Here is an 18,122-nt window from a genome sequence, read left to right on the forward strand (position 1 = left end):
AGCATCCCTAGCACCTTTATCCCGAGTGGCTCAAGCAAAGAGACTCTTCAGCACAATGGACCCAAAGGACGACCTGTCTCTGGAGGCCAAATCCAATTTGTAATGAGTGACAAACGTATGTGGTCTCGCCCAAGTAACTGCTGCACAAATAGTATCAATTGGGAGCCTAGATCTAAAGGTGCATGAAGTAGTTAAAGCCCTAGTAGAGTGACCTTTAGCTTTTAAAGGTAATTGTCTACCAGCTTGTTGATAAGCAAAGGATATGCAATCCGAAAGCCATTTTGAAAGAGTAATTTTTGAAACAAGTAAGCCTTTTCTTTTGTCAGAAAAGGAAACAAAGTTGATCATATTTCCTGAATTCTTTGGTCATGTGTATATAGAATCTGAGTATCTTGTGGACATCTACCTGAAGTCTATACTCTGATTTATTAGAGTGGTTTGGAAAAAAACGCAGGTAACTCAATGGTAGTATTCAGGTTGTGTTCTGTGCATACCTTAGGGAGAAAGGAAGGGTTTGTCCTAAGAGAGACTCTATCCTTGTGAAAGACAATGTAAGGAGATCGAATAATTAGGGCTTGAAGTTCCGAGACTCCTAGCTGATGTTATAGCTACCAAGAACAGGGTTTTCCAGGATAACAATTTTAAGTCTGATGACGAGGATGGTTCAAAGGGTGCAGACATCAAAGATGAGAAGACTAAATGTAAGTCTCAGGGTTCTAAAGGTTGTTTTACTGAGGGCCTAAGAAGAAGAACTCCTTTTAAGAAGGTTTAACAGAGGAATTCTTGCATGATTGGATTTCCTGTGAAACCAAAATGGAAATTGGAAATGGAAGCTAATTGAACTTAACTGTAGCGGCTGCCACTTCTTCATGAAAAATTGTTGTTAAGAAGGATAAAATGGATTCTAAAAGGAGCTGTATATGGATCTAAGCCCCGGTTTGTAGCCCAAAGGGAAAACCTTTTTGATTTGCTAAAATATAGTTTCTGAGTGGAAGGTTTATGGGATGAAATTAGGATTTGTTTGACCGTTGGAGATAAGAGAATGCACCCGGCTATATGTGGAATTGGAGCAGCCATGCTGTCAATTTGAGGGTGTGGATGGAGGGGTGGAATTGTCCCGATTGATGAATCAGGAGATCTGGAGACTGATCCAGAATCCATGGTTCCTCCAACAGGTAGGGCCACAGGAAAGGAAACCAAACTTGTCGAGGCCAGTAAGGAGTAATGAGGATCAAGGAACTCCTCAACTGTCTTGCTTTCTGTATTACTGGAAAGGGAGGAAAGGCATAGAGAAGTCCCGGGGGCCAATCATGAACTAGAGCATCCCTGGGTGACATCCCCAGATGGGGAATGAGGGCAAAGTAGCTGCTGCATTTGGTGTTCAGGTGAGTGGCAACTAGATCACAGCAAGGCTGGCCCCATTTGTGAAAGATCTCTTTCGCAACCATTGGATTCAGGGACCACTCGTGAGGCATCAGAATTGCTCGGCTGAGTTTGTCCGCAATTACGCTGGATTTCCCCAGGATATGCTTTGCTAACAGGAAGCGTTGAGTATCCATCGCCCATTTCCAAACTCTTAAGGCCTCTCTGCAAAGCGGGTAAGACTTGGTTCCCCCTTGTTTGTTTATGTACCACACAACAGACATGTTGTCTGACTGAATCGCAATGGTTCCAGTGGGAAGGGAGCTGTGAAGTGCCTGCAATGCATATAGCACCGCTCTAATCTCCAGAACATTGATGTGTAAGTGGTTCTCATGGTTTTGCCAAATACCTTTTACTGTCTTTCCCAGATAATGCCCCTCCCCCCCAATCTGGGAAGCGTCCGTGGTCAAAACTGCTTTCTCTTGGGGTGGAACAAGTGGACGACCTATGACAACTTGTTTTGTTTGTAACCACCATGTCAGATCCCTTTTGCATGCATTTGTTATTAATATCTGGTGAGATAATGGAAGATCTTGCATGGACCATTGTGCAAACAGCATTCATTGGAAAATCCTCATATGTAGACGAGCAAGAGGAACTAATAAGATGGCAGAAGCCATAGTCCCTAGGACTTGAAGTACTACTCTGGCCTGGACTATTTGTTTAATAAGGATCTGATCTGACTGCGCAGAGATTCCACTATTTCCTGCGTTAGCTTTACTGACATGGTGGTTGTGTCTATTTCTGAGCCTAGATATACAATATGCTGTGACGGAGATAAGACTGACTTTTGCAAGTTGGCAGTGATGCCTAGGCTGGCGCACAAGGACAGAGTCTTGTTCCTGGTTCTTATGAGTTGATGCTTGGTGGTAGCAGTAAGGAGCCAGTTGCCTAGGTACGGAAACACCTGGAATCCTTGAAGTCTCAGGTGAGCCGTTACCACTGCCATGCATTTGGTAAACACTCTGGGGGCCGTAGTGAGGCCAAAGGGCAGTGTTCTGAATTGAAAATGTCTGGCTCCCAGCCGGAAGAGTAAGTGTCTCCTGGAGCGTCTGTCCATTTTGATGTGGTAGTATGCATCCTGGAGATCAATTGAGCACATCCAGTTGTCTTTCCCGACAAAGGGAAATATCGACTGCAGAGTGACTATTTGGAACTTTGATTTTCTTACATGCTTGTTGAGTCTGCTGAGATCTAAACTTGATCTCCAGTCCCCTGTCTTTTTTTTTTTGGAACTAAAAAGAATAGAGAGTAAATTCCGGATCCTACTTGCACTGCGGGGACTTCTTGGATGACTCTTTTTTGTAGCAAGAGATGACCTCTGATGTTGCACGGTCTAGTTGGATGGGTGGTACGTCTGGAAGAGACCGGTTTGTTGGGGGTTTGGAAATAAAGGGAATCAGGTAACCTCTGGATATTACTGTGTGTACCCAACGATCTTGAGTTATAGTTAGCCAGGCGCTTGGGTACAGAGATATATGACCCCCGACTGCCTCCAGAGATGGACAGTTGGGCAACCCCTCAGGGTCGATGGAAAGGACGATCAAAGAAAGCTTCTCTGTCTCCCTGACGTTGAAGACCTCCTCTGCCGTGAAGGCAGCATCTTCCATTATACCCCCCCTCTGCCCCTGGGAGATGGTTGACCTTATGCCTGAGGAAAACCTTTTTGGAATTTGGGGAACCACATTTTCCCTCCTGTATTACCCTTGGGACAGGGTCTGGATAGGAGAGAGAAACGAACTCCAATGGCAGATAAGGGTTTTCCTTCCTGCTCGTACCTAGTCAAAGTCTCTTTCACTTGGGGGTCCAAAAAGAGATAAACCATCAAAGGGAACGTTAGTGAAGGAAGACTTGAAGAATTCCGTAAAATTACAAAGCCACATCCACGAATGTCTCCCGAGGGCTATTCCTGCTGCGGCTGCCCTGCTCGCTCCATCTGCTGCATATGAGATCAGCCTCATGGAGGAGTTAACTATGGAAGTAAGGGTGGAGAGCTGCGTGGAAACCTAGTCCATGGAACCCGGAGGTACTGAACTCTGGAGGGTATCTCCTAACTCTTTCAGGAGATCCCTCTGCAGGCAAGTGAAATGAGTCAGGTAATTCAGCGAACGTAGTGTAAATGGTGATGAAGAAAAAGTACGCTTCCCGTACCTATCCATCGTCCTGGACTCCTTGTTTGGAGGATGGATATTAGAAGACTTCTCAGATAATTCCTTTTTGGTGGCCGCTGCTACCACCATAGCATCAACTGGAACTCCCTTGCTAAGGAAAGACTTGGCCTCAGGTGCTGTCATAAATTTGTTTGGCCTCCTCGGGACGGCTTCCACTGAATCTGGAGGGGTCCATGCTTTCCGTGAAATAACCCCTAAAAGTTGGTCATAGGGTGGTGTCACCCAAGAGGTGGAAGGTCGGGAGCCAAAGGCTTCAAGATGCATGGATTCATCCTCAGTAGGGCAAGAAGTCTTCCAATCACCCTTCTTTCTAAGGATTTCTAAGATGTCAGAGAAGGAGACATCCTCAGAGGGAGATCTAGGGGACCCTTCCGATTCCTCTAAATCAGTGTCTGATGTGACAAACTCAGGGGAGTCTACATGTTTCCTCTTACATAACCTCTTCCGAGGGAGCTCTCCAGCAGGATAATCTGGGGAGGTCTTGGAAGAGGGGGTGCTTCCAATGGGGGCTACTTGGGCCTCTGGTTCCCTACGCTGTGGGGGTGTGGCAGGTGGGAAGAGGTTGCTGTCTGCTGCTGGTGGGACACAGGTTCCAAAGGAATGGCTTTGGTAGAGGATAAAGCCTTCTCTATAGCTTCGAAAGCCTCCCCCCCCCGCTCCAAAGACCTCCGCTCCGAAGGGGGAGATGGTCGACTCCTAAGAGGGAATGGCTCTGAAGCAGAAGTAAGAGCTGAGCTGAGTTGAGCCGAGGCTCTGAGAGGGAGGGTTGGTTCCGAAGAGAACCCAGGGTGACTGTCCCCCTCGGAGTTGACATGAGAGCGTCAGCTCCCAGAACCCTCAGCTCCAGACTGAGCCATCGAGGATAGAGTAATTGACTCTGAGGAAACAGGCTGAACCTCCGGAGCCGAAGGGTCAAAGACAGAGAAAACTGACATAATAGGTTCCAAGAGCAAAGCAGTCGGAGGAGGAACAGTGATTGGTACGGGGGACGGCACCGAGACCTTTGGGTCTGGAGGGGTCAATTTTCTAGCCAGAGCTGGATCCGAAAGCAACCTCTTCACCACCCTCTCAATGTCCTCCATCTGATAGGGTCCTGGAGGATCTGGTGGAGACTGAAGGAGACCTCTCCAAAATAGGAGATCTCAAAATAGGAGATACAGTCTTGACGTCAGGCAAAACCTTTGGTACCGAAGACTGTCTCGGAACCGATGGAATAGACTGCACCAAAGGTGAAGCAGAGTCAGAACCAGAACTCCTTGGTTCTGACACTTTAGACGTTTTGGTCAGCTCCGAAGTCTGGGCCGATGATTTTCTCTCTGAAAATTTTGGAGCTGCCTGACCAAGTTCCAGCTCTTCCTGGAAGGAACTGGTCATGAGACCCCTGTCAATAAGCTTTCTCTTCCTTTCGTTTAACACTCCCTTGTACTAAGAGCGTGACAGAAGGTGCAAGGTTCCTGTAAATGTGCTTCACCCAGACAATATACTCAACTGGTGTGGCTGTCTGTAAGAGACATTTTCTGCGCACACCTGTCACATTTTTTGAAGCCCGAAGGGCGATGATCCTTATGATCCTTATCTTTAGACATAGTTAAAGACTAAAAAATAAAAGTGAAAGAGAAAAGTTTTTTTTGTTTTTTTTTATAACAGTCACACACACACACAGGGAGTAAAGGCCCTCTAACTTAAACATACCGTACACTCCTAAGGGGAGAATAGAGAGAAAAAAAGGAGAGAGTCCCTTAGTTAGGCATCTTGTTACTAATCATAATCATAGTTTTTTATTTAAAGCTATTGATCAAGTGTGTACGGATCCTAGGGGAGGCCCATTTAACTTGATGTTAGAAGAACGTGAGCTAGCATGGCAGATTAGACTAAATGCTTTTGTAAGCCCTGGTTTAAATGATTCTTGCAACATCTCGTTTACTAAAACTTAAGAGCTTAAATAGATAAAATAAGAGAGTATTTATGGTTCATACACATTTCTCTTACTTAGTCTTTACTAGGGACAACTCCAAGAAGAGCTAAACCCAAACATAAAACTACTGTTCAATCTCAGCCTTACCACAGGATATGTACCCAAAGAGTGGCGTACAGCAGCAGTGGTCCCTCTCCACAAAGGTGGTGCCTCAACGGATCCTGGAAACTGTCGCCCCATAAGCCTGACTAGCTTGGTCTGCAAAGTTATGGAAAGGATCATCATGGACCTCATAAAAAAAGATATTGGGGACCTACAGACACTGGATCCTACCCAGTTCGGCTTTAAGGGCAGATCCCGCCTCTTAAACCTGGTTGATTTCTTTGAAACAGTCACCAAGGCCATTGTCGAAGGGAAGGTGGTCCACACAGCCTACCTGGATCTCGCAAAAGCCTTCGATACAATACCCCACTCGGGCATTATAGATAAGCTCACCAGCTTAAATATAAACCCCTATGTCACTAGATGGGTTGCAAACTGGCTCAAGGACAGAACCCACATGGTTAGAATTGCTGGAGCCATGTCAGACTCCAAGCCAGTTACAAGTGGCGTCCCACAAGGCTCAGTCCTGGGACCTCTCCTGTTCGGTATATATTTCTCGGAGGTACAGGCAAACACGGAAGGACTGTGGCTGACCAAGTTCGCAGATGACTGCAAACTGGGCGCTATAATCGACTCTCCAGCCGACACAAGCATCCTCCAAAAGGGCCTCATAGAAACAGACAACTGGTGCCAGAGCCATGGCCTCAAGCTAAATGCCAAAAAGTGTATAGTCATCCTCTTTGGCAAAAACAAAGTACCCACAAATTACCACATAGGTGGTAATCCATTAAGTACGGAAGAAGTAATCAGGGACCTGGGGACCCAAGCTGACAGCAATCTCTCATTTGACAACCATGTGGCCAAAGTGGTTAGAAAAACATTTTATATAGCCCACATAATCATGAAGGGATTCACATCTAGATCAGGGGAGGTCATCGTGCCTCTTTACTCATCCCTCATCAGGCCCATAGTTGGTACAATGCCCCTTTTGGGATGTACCTTACCAGACACCTGCAGCAACTGGAAAGACCCCAAAAGTACCTCACCAAGAGGATCAAAGGGCTCAAACAGATGCCATATGCTGCCCGGTTAAAGAAACTCCAGCTCTACTCAGTGGCACACCGCCTGCTCAGAGGCGATCTGTGCCTGACGTATAAAGCCATGTCCAACCCGGAATTAATGGACATGCTGCACCTCAGAAAATCCAAATCCCATTGAGCTACGTGCTCGAGAGACTTGAACCTCAGCACTGAAATAAATAGGACATGCTGGAGGGACAGATTCATAACCCAGAGGCTCCCTTCACTCTGGAATAAAATCCCAGGCCAGGTTAGGCAGAGTCCCTCATTGACTCTCTTCAAGAGGAATCTTGATGAGTGGATGGGGGATCGTAGGTTTACCCTGGGTATCACTTCTGTGTCACTGTTAGACAGAGGCACAGTATACTAACCTCAAAAAAGGGCATAGCAAAATTAATTTTAAAATGGGTGGCGAAAGCCAAACACATTCTGGCTAGGCTTATAAATGCCCTAGGGCAGATAGCCTAGTATGAACCTATAAACTTATTAATAAGTTGGTGTCCATTATGTATAATTTTCATATACGTAGTCTGTGGGGAGGTTCAATTATACATCTATACTTGCCGGAAATTTATCTGAGATGGTTGAGTACTAGTAAATGTGAAAATATATATATATATATTTTTTTTCTTAATAGTATTACTTCTACTATATTAACACAGAGAACTGGAGGAGAGTTGACAAATCAATATTGTCAATGTATTTTAATGTATCTTAATTTATTTTGAAAGTATAAAAAAGATTCACTTAGAGCAAATGTTCCCAGTGAACAGCTATAAATAACGAAAAAAACCAATAAAGACACCAGGAACAAAGCAAATAGTGATGAGAGCAGTGCTGTCCAAGATAACATAAACTTGCAAGCTGTTCAGAAAGCTGGAACACAACGGTTATACTTTAAAAAAGTATCTTTATTGCGTGCACAGATAAATGTTGGTTAGCGCTTTCGCTTTAGCTTCATCAGACCAACACTGAATATAACAAGGGTCTTTAAATACTGTTTATGGCGGGAAAAGTAAATGAAATCAGCATTTAAAGACATATACTTGTTCATAAAAAATTTTTTTAAAAACAATTCAACTCCCATCATCGGAGGTGTATATATTGATAAAACCTTTATAAAAACTTTAATAAACAGAAGAATGTATAGATAGTGTATAATAAATATTTCTGAAGTGTAAAAATCATTATAACACAAATCAATATACATTTTTTAAGAATAATTATGTTTTAACATACAAAGCCAAGCATATATAAACAATCTGTGGCAATTAATGAACACTGAGAGTCAGTGCATATCATATATAAAATCACAATCTAACATGTAAATACTAGGGCTGAGTTGGAATCATGAAACCCATATCAAAAAGTAAATGTGATACATGGAGATGTATAATAATGTATATGTTTAGTATATAAAGAAAACATATAGTTAATTCTTCAATCTTCTCATTTTTAAAAACGGCTTAATCGGGACCTTCCCATTTAAACCGGGTGGAACGTCAGCTCTGAACCTGATTATCCAGTTACTCTCCTTGGACTCAGTTAGATTGCAAATATCTCCACCCCTCTGTGTTTCCTTCATCATTTCTAGTATCCTGAACCTGAAGCTGTGTGTCTGATCAGTTTCAAGGACATGCTTCGCTAGTGCATTCCGCTGATTGGCTTTCCTGATATGGTATACATGTTCCCGCATTCTATCCCTGAGGCAACGGTTGGTTTTGCCAATGTAGAATGCGGGACATGTAGTACAGGTGGCCAGATATACTACATTGGTGGACATACAATCACCTTCCGTCCTCATTCTAAATTCACCATAGCCGTTGGGATGGGTGAAAATAATATCAGACTCAATGTAATGACAAAAGTTGCAGTGGCCACAGGGATGCGTGTGTAAATCAGAATTCCCATTGCCATCTCTAAAAGACTTGGGATAACATAACAATTTACGTAGACTCTTCTTGTTTTTATAAACAAACTGTGGTCTCTCACCAACTATCTCTCTCACCTCTGGGTCTACAGATAACACATGCCAATGTTTGTGAATAATGTCCTTTATAGACCCTATATCTTTAGTATACAGCATGGAGTAAGGAACATAGTCTAGCATTTTACTCTCTGAGTTCCTATTGTCATCCCCCATGTGTTTGTTTGAAAAATAGGGAGCTGCTCTATTTTGCCTTAAACCTACAACATCAATGAGCCCCCTTTGCAAATCATGTTCTGTATATCCACGATCTTTCAATCTGGCTGAAAGGTCCTGAGTCTCACTCAAAAACTCTGAGTCACTCGGGGTGTATCTAGATACCCTCATAGCCTGCCCTCGTACTATATTCTTGTAGATGAAGCCAGGGTGCATACTCGTTCGGTGGAGTAGGGAATTCCTATAACAGGGTTTCCTGTATAGACCAGTGTTATACATGCCTCCTTCCAACCTTTCCACATACACATCCAGAAACGGTATCCTACTCATGGAGGATTCCATCGTAAATTTCAAAAAATTTGTGGTTTCATTCAAATCACTAACAAAACTATCTAGTTGTAGGCTTGATCCCTTCCAAAGAAAAAACAAATCATCGACGAATCGCCGATAAAAACAGACATGGCTGTTGTACAATATATTGGTAAACAATTCCCTAACCTCCCACTCAGCTATAACGAGGTTGGCGTAGCTATTGGCACAGGAGGTGCCCATAGCCACGCCATCCCTCTGTAGGAACAATTTGTCTGCAAAACCAAAAACATTAGACTCCAATACCACTTTTAGGAGCGTCATGTATAAGGCAATATCACTAGTTGACTCAGAGTTTTTGAGTGAGACTCAGGACCTTTCAGCCAGATTGAAAGATCGTGGATATACAGAACATGATTTGCAAAGGGGGCTCATTGATGTTGTAGGTTTAAGGCAAAATAGAGCAGCTCCCTATTTTTCAAACAAACACATGGGGGATGACAATAGGAACTCAGAGAGTAAAATGCTAGACTATGTTCCTTACTCCATGCTGTATACTAAAGATATAGGGTCTATAAAGGACATTATTCACAAACATTGGCATGTGTTATCTGTAGACCCAGAGGTGAGAGAGATAGTTGGTGAGAGACCACAGTTTGTTTATAAAAACAAGAAGAGTCTACGTAAATTGTTATGTTATCCCAAGTCTTTTAGAGATGGCAATGGGAATTCTGATTTACACACGCATCCCTGTGGCCACTGCAACTTTTGTCATTACATTGAGTCTGATATTATTTTCACCCATCCCAACGGCTATGGTGAATTTAGAATGAGGACGGAAGGTGATTGTATGTCCACCAATGTAGTATATCTGGCCACCTGTACTACATGTCCCGCATTCTACATTGGCAAAACCAACCGTTGCCTCAGGGATAGAATGCGGGAACATGTATACCATATCAGGAAAGCCAATCAGCGGAATGCACTAGCGAAGCATGTCCTTGAAACTGATCAGACACACAGCTTCAGGTTCAGGATACTAGAAATGATGAAGGAAACACAGAGGGTGGAGATATTTGCAATCTAACTGAGTCCAAGGAGAGTAACTGGATAATCAGGTTCAGAGCTGACGTTCCACCCGGTTTAAATGGGAAGGTCCCGATTAAGCCGTTTTTAAAAATGAGAAGATTGAAGAATTAACTATATGTTTTCTTTATATACTAAACATATACATTATTATACATCTCCATGTATCACATTTACTTTTTGATATGGGTTTCATGATTCCAACTCAGCCCTAGTATTTACATGTTAGATTGTGATTTTATATATGATATGCACTGACTCTCAGTGTTCATTAATTGCCACAGATTGTTTATATATGCTTGGCTTTGTATGTTAAAACATAATTATTCTTAAAAAATGTATATTGATTTGTGTTATAATGATTTTTACACTTCAGAAATATTTATTATACACTATCTATACATTCTTCTGTTTATTAAAGTTTTTATAAAGGTTTTATCAATATATACACCTCCGATGATGGGAGTTGAATTGTTTTTAAAAAATTTTTTTATGAACAAGTATATGTCTTTAAATGCTGATTTCATTTACTTTTCCCGCCATAAACAGTATTTAAAGACCCTTGTTATATTCAGTGTTGGTCTGATGAAGCTAAAGCGAAAGCGCTAACCAACATTTATCTGTGCACGCAATAAAGATACTTTTTTAAAGTATAACCGTTGTGTTCCAGCTTTCTGAACAGCTTGCAAGTTTATGTTATCTTGGACAGCACTGCTCTCATCACTATTTGCTTTGTTCCTGGTGTCTTTATTGGTTTTTTTCGTTAATTTATTTTGAGTTTATTTTTCTGCATATTAACAGTTATTGGTTGAAATGAATATAGTGCACCTAGTGGTGACACGTTCTATTATTTTATTTCATGTTTAACGTAAGAATGAATTGTTTGTGCATACACATATCGGACTATTTTTATTTTGATTTTTTATTCTTTTATTGGAGGGTTTATCTGGTTAAGAGATTGTATGTTATGTTTTAAGATTCTTTGTTTGTTGCTTAATCAAGTCACTGAGATATTAGTTTTTAGTGCCTTCTTGATACATACATGTCAGCTGATGGTAGTCATGTGATATGAGTTTCTACCTATTTAAACTTGTAATTTATTCATTTGCATGAATCTGATGAAGTTGCAGTTTTCACAACAACGAAAAGCGCTTTATTCTTTCAATAAACATGTTAATTGTAATAGTGTTCAGCCTTAACTGTTGGATACTTTGTGTTTTTAGTTTTACTAGTTTGCCGTGGTCCTTGTTTGTTCCTTAGGGAGAATAGGGGTTGAAAACTTTCAAAAAACAGAAGCACAATACAGAATAAAACTATTAATATGTATATATGACAGAAAAAGGTGGTAGAAAAGGACTAAATAAGTACAAAATTGTTCTACTTAGCCAATGAGCCAGTAAGACACAACCTCGAAGCTTTCATGGCAAACGAGATCTGGGGAATTGCCGTGAGGTGCCATGGGATAGGGGCTAGCCTTGAGCCAGTAAAAATCTCTCGAGCTTTAGTATAGGCAGAGTCAGAGCCGAATATCTGGTCCGAACCCATCCAGCAAGAATTACGGCAAGATAGGACTACATAACATGCATGATTATATCTCAAAAAATTCTCTTCAGCTAGACACCAAAAGAAGAAGTATCTTAAATGGTACAAAATCAGACAATAATGAAAGCAGTAGAAACACAAACTATGTAGAATTAGAAACAAGATGCCTGGGCCTATTTTAATTATGTGAGAGTCGTAATAGGCGGACAAGATCTGGAGAAAATGTTGATGCATGCAACACTATAGCAAACAGGAGGCACTGAAGTCTGAAAATGCTTATGTCATTATTGCAAAGGGAAAGGAGCTGAAGCATGAGAACACACACAGCACTATGGCAAAGGGGGAGGAGCTGAAGTCTGAGAATGCATGTGGCCCTATGGCAAAGGGGGAGGAGCTGAAGTCTGAGAATGCATGTGGCCCTATGGCAACGGGGGACCAGCTGAAGCCTGAGAAGACAAACACAGCATTATGGCAAAGTGAGAGGTGCTGAAGCCTGAGAATGCACATAGCACTAATGGCAAAGGAAGAGGAGCTGAAGTTGAGTATGCGCATAACACTATGGCAAAGGGGAAGGAGCTGAAACATGAGAATGTACATAGTACTATGACAAAGTGAGAGAAGCTGAAGCCTGAGAATGCACATGGCATTATGGCAAGGGGGGGGTGAGCCAAAACCTGAGAATGCACATAGTACCGTAGGGGAGGAACTCAAAGCTGAGACTATTTTATCTGTGTTGAGCAGACTAAAGTTGGCATTTCAAACAAAGCAGTTGAGAAAGATGAACCTCATCATGGCAGATGTTGGTGGTTGGTGTGGCAACCAGGACATGGAATGGAATGGAAGCATTTCATGTACTGAAACCACTGCAGCTCATGCTGATTTTTTTTTTAATCAAGGGACAGGATACTGGCAGGATGGATAACCACTAATGTCTTCACATGGAAGAACACTGGGAAAATGAGCACTTACTTGCTGAAGGACAGAGATAATATTTATCTGCAAGTGTCAGCACTTGGGGGAAAAAATACTTCATCGCTAGCAATGGATGCTTTGCTTTTGGGAGCTGGAAACACGATTATTTTGCTCCTCAGTCTAGCCACCAAGTCTGAGTTAAGTGCGTCTGCTATTCATTCCTTACTTAAGTACACACTGAGTAATGCAAACAACAATGGATGGAAGCAGTTTGTAAGCATTGACTTGCTATCATGCCAGCTCTAAGACAGGCTACAGCATCCCCATGAACACAACAAAACATTTTGCTCACTTAGTATCCATGCTAAACTAACAACCATAATGAATTAAAGTGCAGAAAGGAACTTCCCTCGCAGACCACAACAAATTCTGATCTGAAAAAGAGGTGTAAACAGTTTTAAGTAATAGTAAAAGCATAGCATAGAAATGCAAAACTTTGTTTCCATAGGGAGATATTCAAATTTTCTCACCTTCATATCAGTGCCTCCATGAAGTCTTTGACTTAATGCCCCAAAGGGATACGTTCCATTGGCTGGGTTCAGGTCAGACCTAGCAGATATAGCATTTTCCCCATTATATGGTGGGTCACAGCCTTGACATTTCGACAATGGGTCATTCTTAAAATTATTGTACCTACAAAGATTAAACAGATTCCATTATTCTCATTTTGGAAATCTTTTGTATGCTTAACCTACTGCAATGGCAATAAAGCGAGGTCAGCATAATGATGAATCTAACAAGATATAATGCTAAACAAAAAAGAATGGAACAAAACCAACATGAAAGGCTAACTTTCAGCATCCGGTATCGCATGCCATCCACTTACAGAAGTGGCTACCTAGGAAGTGTGTTGATCTCCCACTCGCATGTCTGTAGGTTGATGCATGCTGTATTAGAAATTATGCACTATCATAGCTTACAAAGGTTATGTACCTACCATACCTTGAAACTGTAAGAAGTGCTTCTGTTTTTGGTAACCAGTAGGACTACAAGTCACACACATTATGACTGCTCAGCTCCCAAAGCTTTTCAGGCTGCATGGCTACCTCTCCCCCCCAAATCCCACAATGCACATCTACCTAGTTTGCCAATTCTTTGCAATGGCATGGACTCTACTCCTCTTAGAAAAAATGCAAACCCCTAAAGACAAAGAGAGATGAGGATGAAGAACAGCAAAGTCAAAATTTGTTAGGTCAGGGATACCACTCCAGCAACTGCATGCTTGCCTACCTCTCCTTCTGGCCTGGAGGGCGATGGATGAACACAGAAGGACACGCTTGAGAGCTAGTGTTATGGTGGATGCACAACTTTTCTATTTGTTGAGAAGTGGGCCATTTTCAGTAACAAGTAGGATACAGTCCACTGTAGTCTTTCTTGTCTTGGCTTACATATGGGAAAATCCTTTTGATGAGATGAACAGTTGTCACTCCTCTTGAACAGATGTGTTCTGCTTAAGCAGACACGGAGTTCCATGTGTACAACCATGCAGTGCTGTGAGTACTCACTTTTACTGTAATATGACAGGTGATGGGAAATGCTGGTAAATTATTAGACTGGTTTACTTATTTATTTGAATTTAAGTGGGGTACAGCACTGATCACAACTGACCAATTTCAGTCTCAACCCCCAAGTGATAAACAAAAACAGCAATTGTTATAGCGCAACTAATGCAAAATAAATATATAATTAAAATATAAAACAAAAACTAAAACACAATTATAACATGCAAATAAAGTAAATGAAAAAAGTTTCACCTCCATGTATTATAATCACAAAGGAAGAGCTGGTCCTCACCACCACCCTCTTCTTGTGGAATATCAGAAAGGGTGGGATGATTGAGGGCCTTGGAAATCCTTCTTGCTGAGAAAATGGACACACAGGAAAAAGGGTCTTCCATGAAAGGAACTTTAGGCCTACCTAGTATGTCTCTAGCACACCGGAATAGAAGCCCAGACTGTGGCCCGGGCAACCAGGGTTCTATTGGCAGTTCAGGCAGTGGAACAGCCTAATACAAAGGGAGAGGAGTGAAGGGGTGAAGCCCCCTCACCTCTCCTGGGGAGGAGGGCTTCATTTACTTAGAGGCACACTGGGTAGGTGCGATTTCCTTGGTCTGGAGACTGAGAAAAAAAACTCCTGTGCTTCAGCGCTGGTTGACAGGGCTGCTTGAAGACATCTATTGCAGAAATGAGTGAATATCCTTTGCTGACAGCATACCTCTTAACTGTACAGATTTTTGCAGAATGTCCATATTTTTGCCTCATATTTTTGGTCTGTTCCTCATAAAAATTGTGCTTTTTTTGACAACTCATTAGGATAATCTACGGATTAAAGTCACTAAATAATGACATGTATTTGAGTTTCAGACTTCATATCCTTTATAAAATGCATGCTAACACAAATCCTGTTAGTCTAGCAACTTCAAGTTTTTAAGAGTAAAATTTAAAATGTCTCCCTATTTTTGGGCATTTGTCCCCCCATTATGTTGGGCTTTATCCAGATTTCTTGCACTTCGAGGTTGAGAGGTATGGCTCTCAGCCCACTTGATGTTCCCCTTCTCTCACACAAGTAAGTGTGCAATGGGATGTTTAGATAGAAAACAGGAAAAACCCTTATTAGAAAAGATTTTCACTCAGTACAACAAAGGAAGTGGTTTATATTTCGACCTGCCAAATACATCTTAAATGAGCAACTGAGGTCTATTCAACAGCTCTATCAGTTGTTGAAGTACCTCTTCCAAAGGAAGTATCATCCAAGTTCAAATTTCATTCATTTGCCCATGATATACTTCTAACTATAACAGTAGTTTTTACTTTTTCCCCAATGAAGGGCTTTTGCAAAAAAAAAAAAAGAAAGAAATTTTTATCACTAGGATAATGTGGAGTGTTGGCCAAATTCAGAATTGGGGAAGCCACACCAATAGTCTTCAGGAAACTGAGAATTGTGAAGGGTTTCTCTGATGAATGAGACAACAGTCCTTTCAATGGAACATCTCACATGGGACTATCTAGAATATGTAGGCTTATTTATGGGAAACAGTCCTGCCACAGCTAGAGTGAGGTTATTAGGATCACTCTGGAGTGAAGTTGTTTTACTTTTGGGAATATCTTGGAAGTTAGCAGAGTTATATTGAAGGTTTACAGGGGCCTCTGCAGCAACGTTGCCAGAATGGCATCCTTCCTTAATTGATTTCATGAACAGGTGAAGAAGAACTTGTAATATTTCATGTTCAAACATGAAGCAAACAAGTCCATCAGTGGTTGGTGGGTCCAAAGGCAAAAGATTCTATTCAGTATAACTTGCTTGAGATGCTGTTCATGCAAAAAAAGATATCTGCTCAACCCATCTGCCAATGTGTTAGTCTTGACAGGGATATTTTCTGCCATCAAGGAAAGGTTGTTGGATATGGTTCATAGGTAGATACTAGGCTATCTGCCCTAGGGCATTTATAAGCCTAGCCAGAGTGTATTTGGCTTCTGTCTCCCTATTAGATTAGCCTACTGTGCCTCTGTAAAGTAGGTCACAGAAGGTACTCTTTTAAGATTAGTTTACTGTGCCTCTGTCTAGCAGGGACACAGAAGGGATCCCAGGGGTGAATTTGAGATTTCCCATCCACGCGTCCAGATTTCGCTTGAAGAGGGTCAGCGAGGGGCTATGTCTAACATGAATTGGGATTCTATTCCAGAGTGAGGGGAGCCTCTGGGAAATGAATCTGTCCCTCCAGCATATCCTATTTATTTTTGTGCTGAGGTTTAGGTCCCTGGAGCATGTAGCTCTAAAGGACTTTTTTGATGTGGGGCATGTCCATTAATTCTGGGTTTGACATGGCTTTGTACATCAGGCATAGATCGCCTCTGAGTAGGCAGTAAGCAACTGAGTAGAGCTGGAGTTTCTTTAGTCGAGCTGTATAGGACATCTGTTTGTAGCCTATGATCCTCTTGGTGAGGTACTTTTGGGGTCTCTCCAGTTGCTGCAGGTGTCAGGTAAGGTACATCCCAAAAGGGGCATTGTATTCAATTATGGGCCTGAAGAGTGACGAGTAGAGGGGCACAATGACCTCTCTTGATCTAGATGCAAACCCTTTCATGATAAGGTGGGCTATACAGAAGGTCTTTCTAACCACTTTGCCAACGTGATTATCAAAGGAGAGATTACCATCTGCATTGGTCCCCAAATCTCTAATTACTTCTTCCGTACTTAATGGATTACCACCTATGTGGTAATTTGTGGGCACCTTGTTTTTCCCAAAGGGGATGACTATGCACTTTTTAGCATTTAGCTTGAGGCCGTGGCTCTGGCACCAAGCATCCGTCTCTGTGAGACCCTTTTGGAGGATGCTTGTATCAGCTGGAGATTTGATTATGGCCCCCAGTTTGCAGTCATCTGCGAACTTTGTCAGCCATAATCCCCCCGTGTTAGCCTGAACCTCAGAGAAGTATATACCGAACAAGAGAGGTCCCAGAACTGAGCCCTGTAGGACGCCACTTGTAACTGGTTTGGATTTGGACACGGCACCTGCGATTCTGACCATGTGGGGTCTATCTCTGAGCCAGTTTGCAACCCATCTTGTGATATAGGGGTTGATATTTAAGCTGGTAAGCTTATTTATGATGCCCGAGTGGGCTATTGTGTCGAAGGCTTTTGCGAGGTCCAGGTAGGCTGTGTGGACTACCTTGCCCTCATCTATGGCTTTGGTAAATGTTTCAAAGAAATCAACTAGGTTTAAGAGGCAGGATCTGCCCTTAAAGCCGAATTGGGTAGGGTCCAGTGTCTGGAGGCTCCCAATGTCTTTGTTTATGAGTTCCATGATAATACGCTCCATAGCTTTACAGAACAGACTAGTCAGGCTTATGGGGCGATAGTTACTGAGGTCCGCTGTGGCACCACCTTTGTGAAGTGGGGCCACTGTAGCTGTATGCCATTCTTTGGGTACATATCCTGTATTAAGGCTAAGTTTGAACAGTGACTTAATGTGAGGATTCAGTTCTTCTTGGAGCTCGTGTAAGAAGCAGCCTGGGACACCGTCCGGTCCCATAGATGCTGTGTCTTTTGCTTTGGAGAGGGCAGCTCTCACCTGTGCATCTGTGATGTCATGGAGGTTACATTCAGTTGGGATAGGCATTTGTTCCTTTGGGGGGAAGGGGGGGGGGGGGGAGACGTTTGCGCTGAATCTGTTTGCCAGGATGTTGGCTATGTCTGTAGGTTTGGTATATTTTGTACCATTATGCAACAATTCAGAGCATATCTGGGAGTTTCCGCCCATGTTCCTGACATAACTAAAGAAGGCCTTGTGATTATCTTTAGTGTCTAGGGCAATTTTTCTTTCGAAACTGGCCTTTGATGATTTTATGAGGGATCGAAGTTTCTTGCTAATACTGATCAGA

The 18,122-nt window shown here is 42.3% G+C and overlaps 1 protein-coding gene across 1 annotated transcript in view; it reads right to left on the minus strand.

Moving 5' to 3' along the window:
• The window catches only part of PLBD2 (phospholipase B domain containing 2), a 634,614-nt gene that overhangs the window by 36,257 nt on the left and 580,235 nt on the right, over positions 1 to 18,122 (minus strand). Inside the window, exon 11 of the mRNA XM_044068270.1 lies at positions 13,212 to 13,374. Within this exon, the coding sequence (XP_043924205.1) occupies positions 13,212 to 13,374 (163 nt within the window). The remainder of the gene's footprint in view (positions 1 to 13,211; positions 13,375 to 18,122) is intronic.

The sequence above is a fragment of the Protopterus annectens genome, chromosome 4.part0, assembly GCF_019279795.1.
Source record: "Protopterus annectens isolate FY-2018-M chromosome 4.part0, PAN1.0, whole genome shotgun sequence".
NCBI classification, from domain to species: Eukaryota; Metazoa; Chordata; order Ceratodontiformes; family Protopteridae; genus Protopterus; species Protopterus annectens.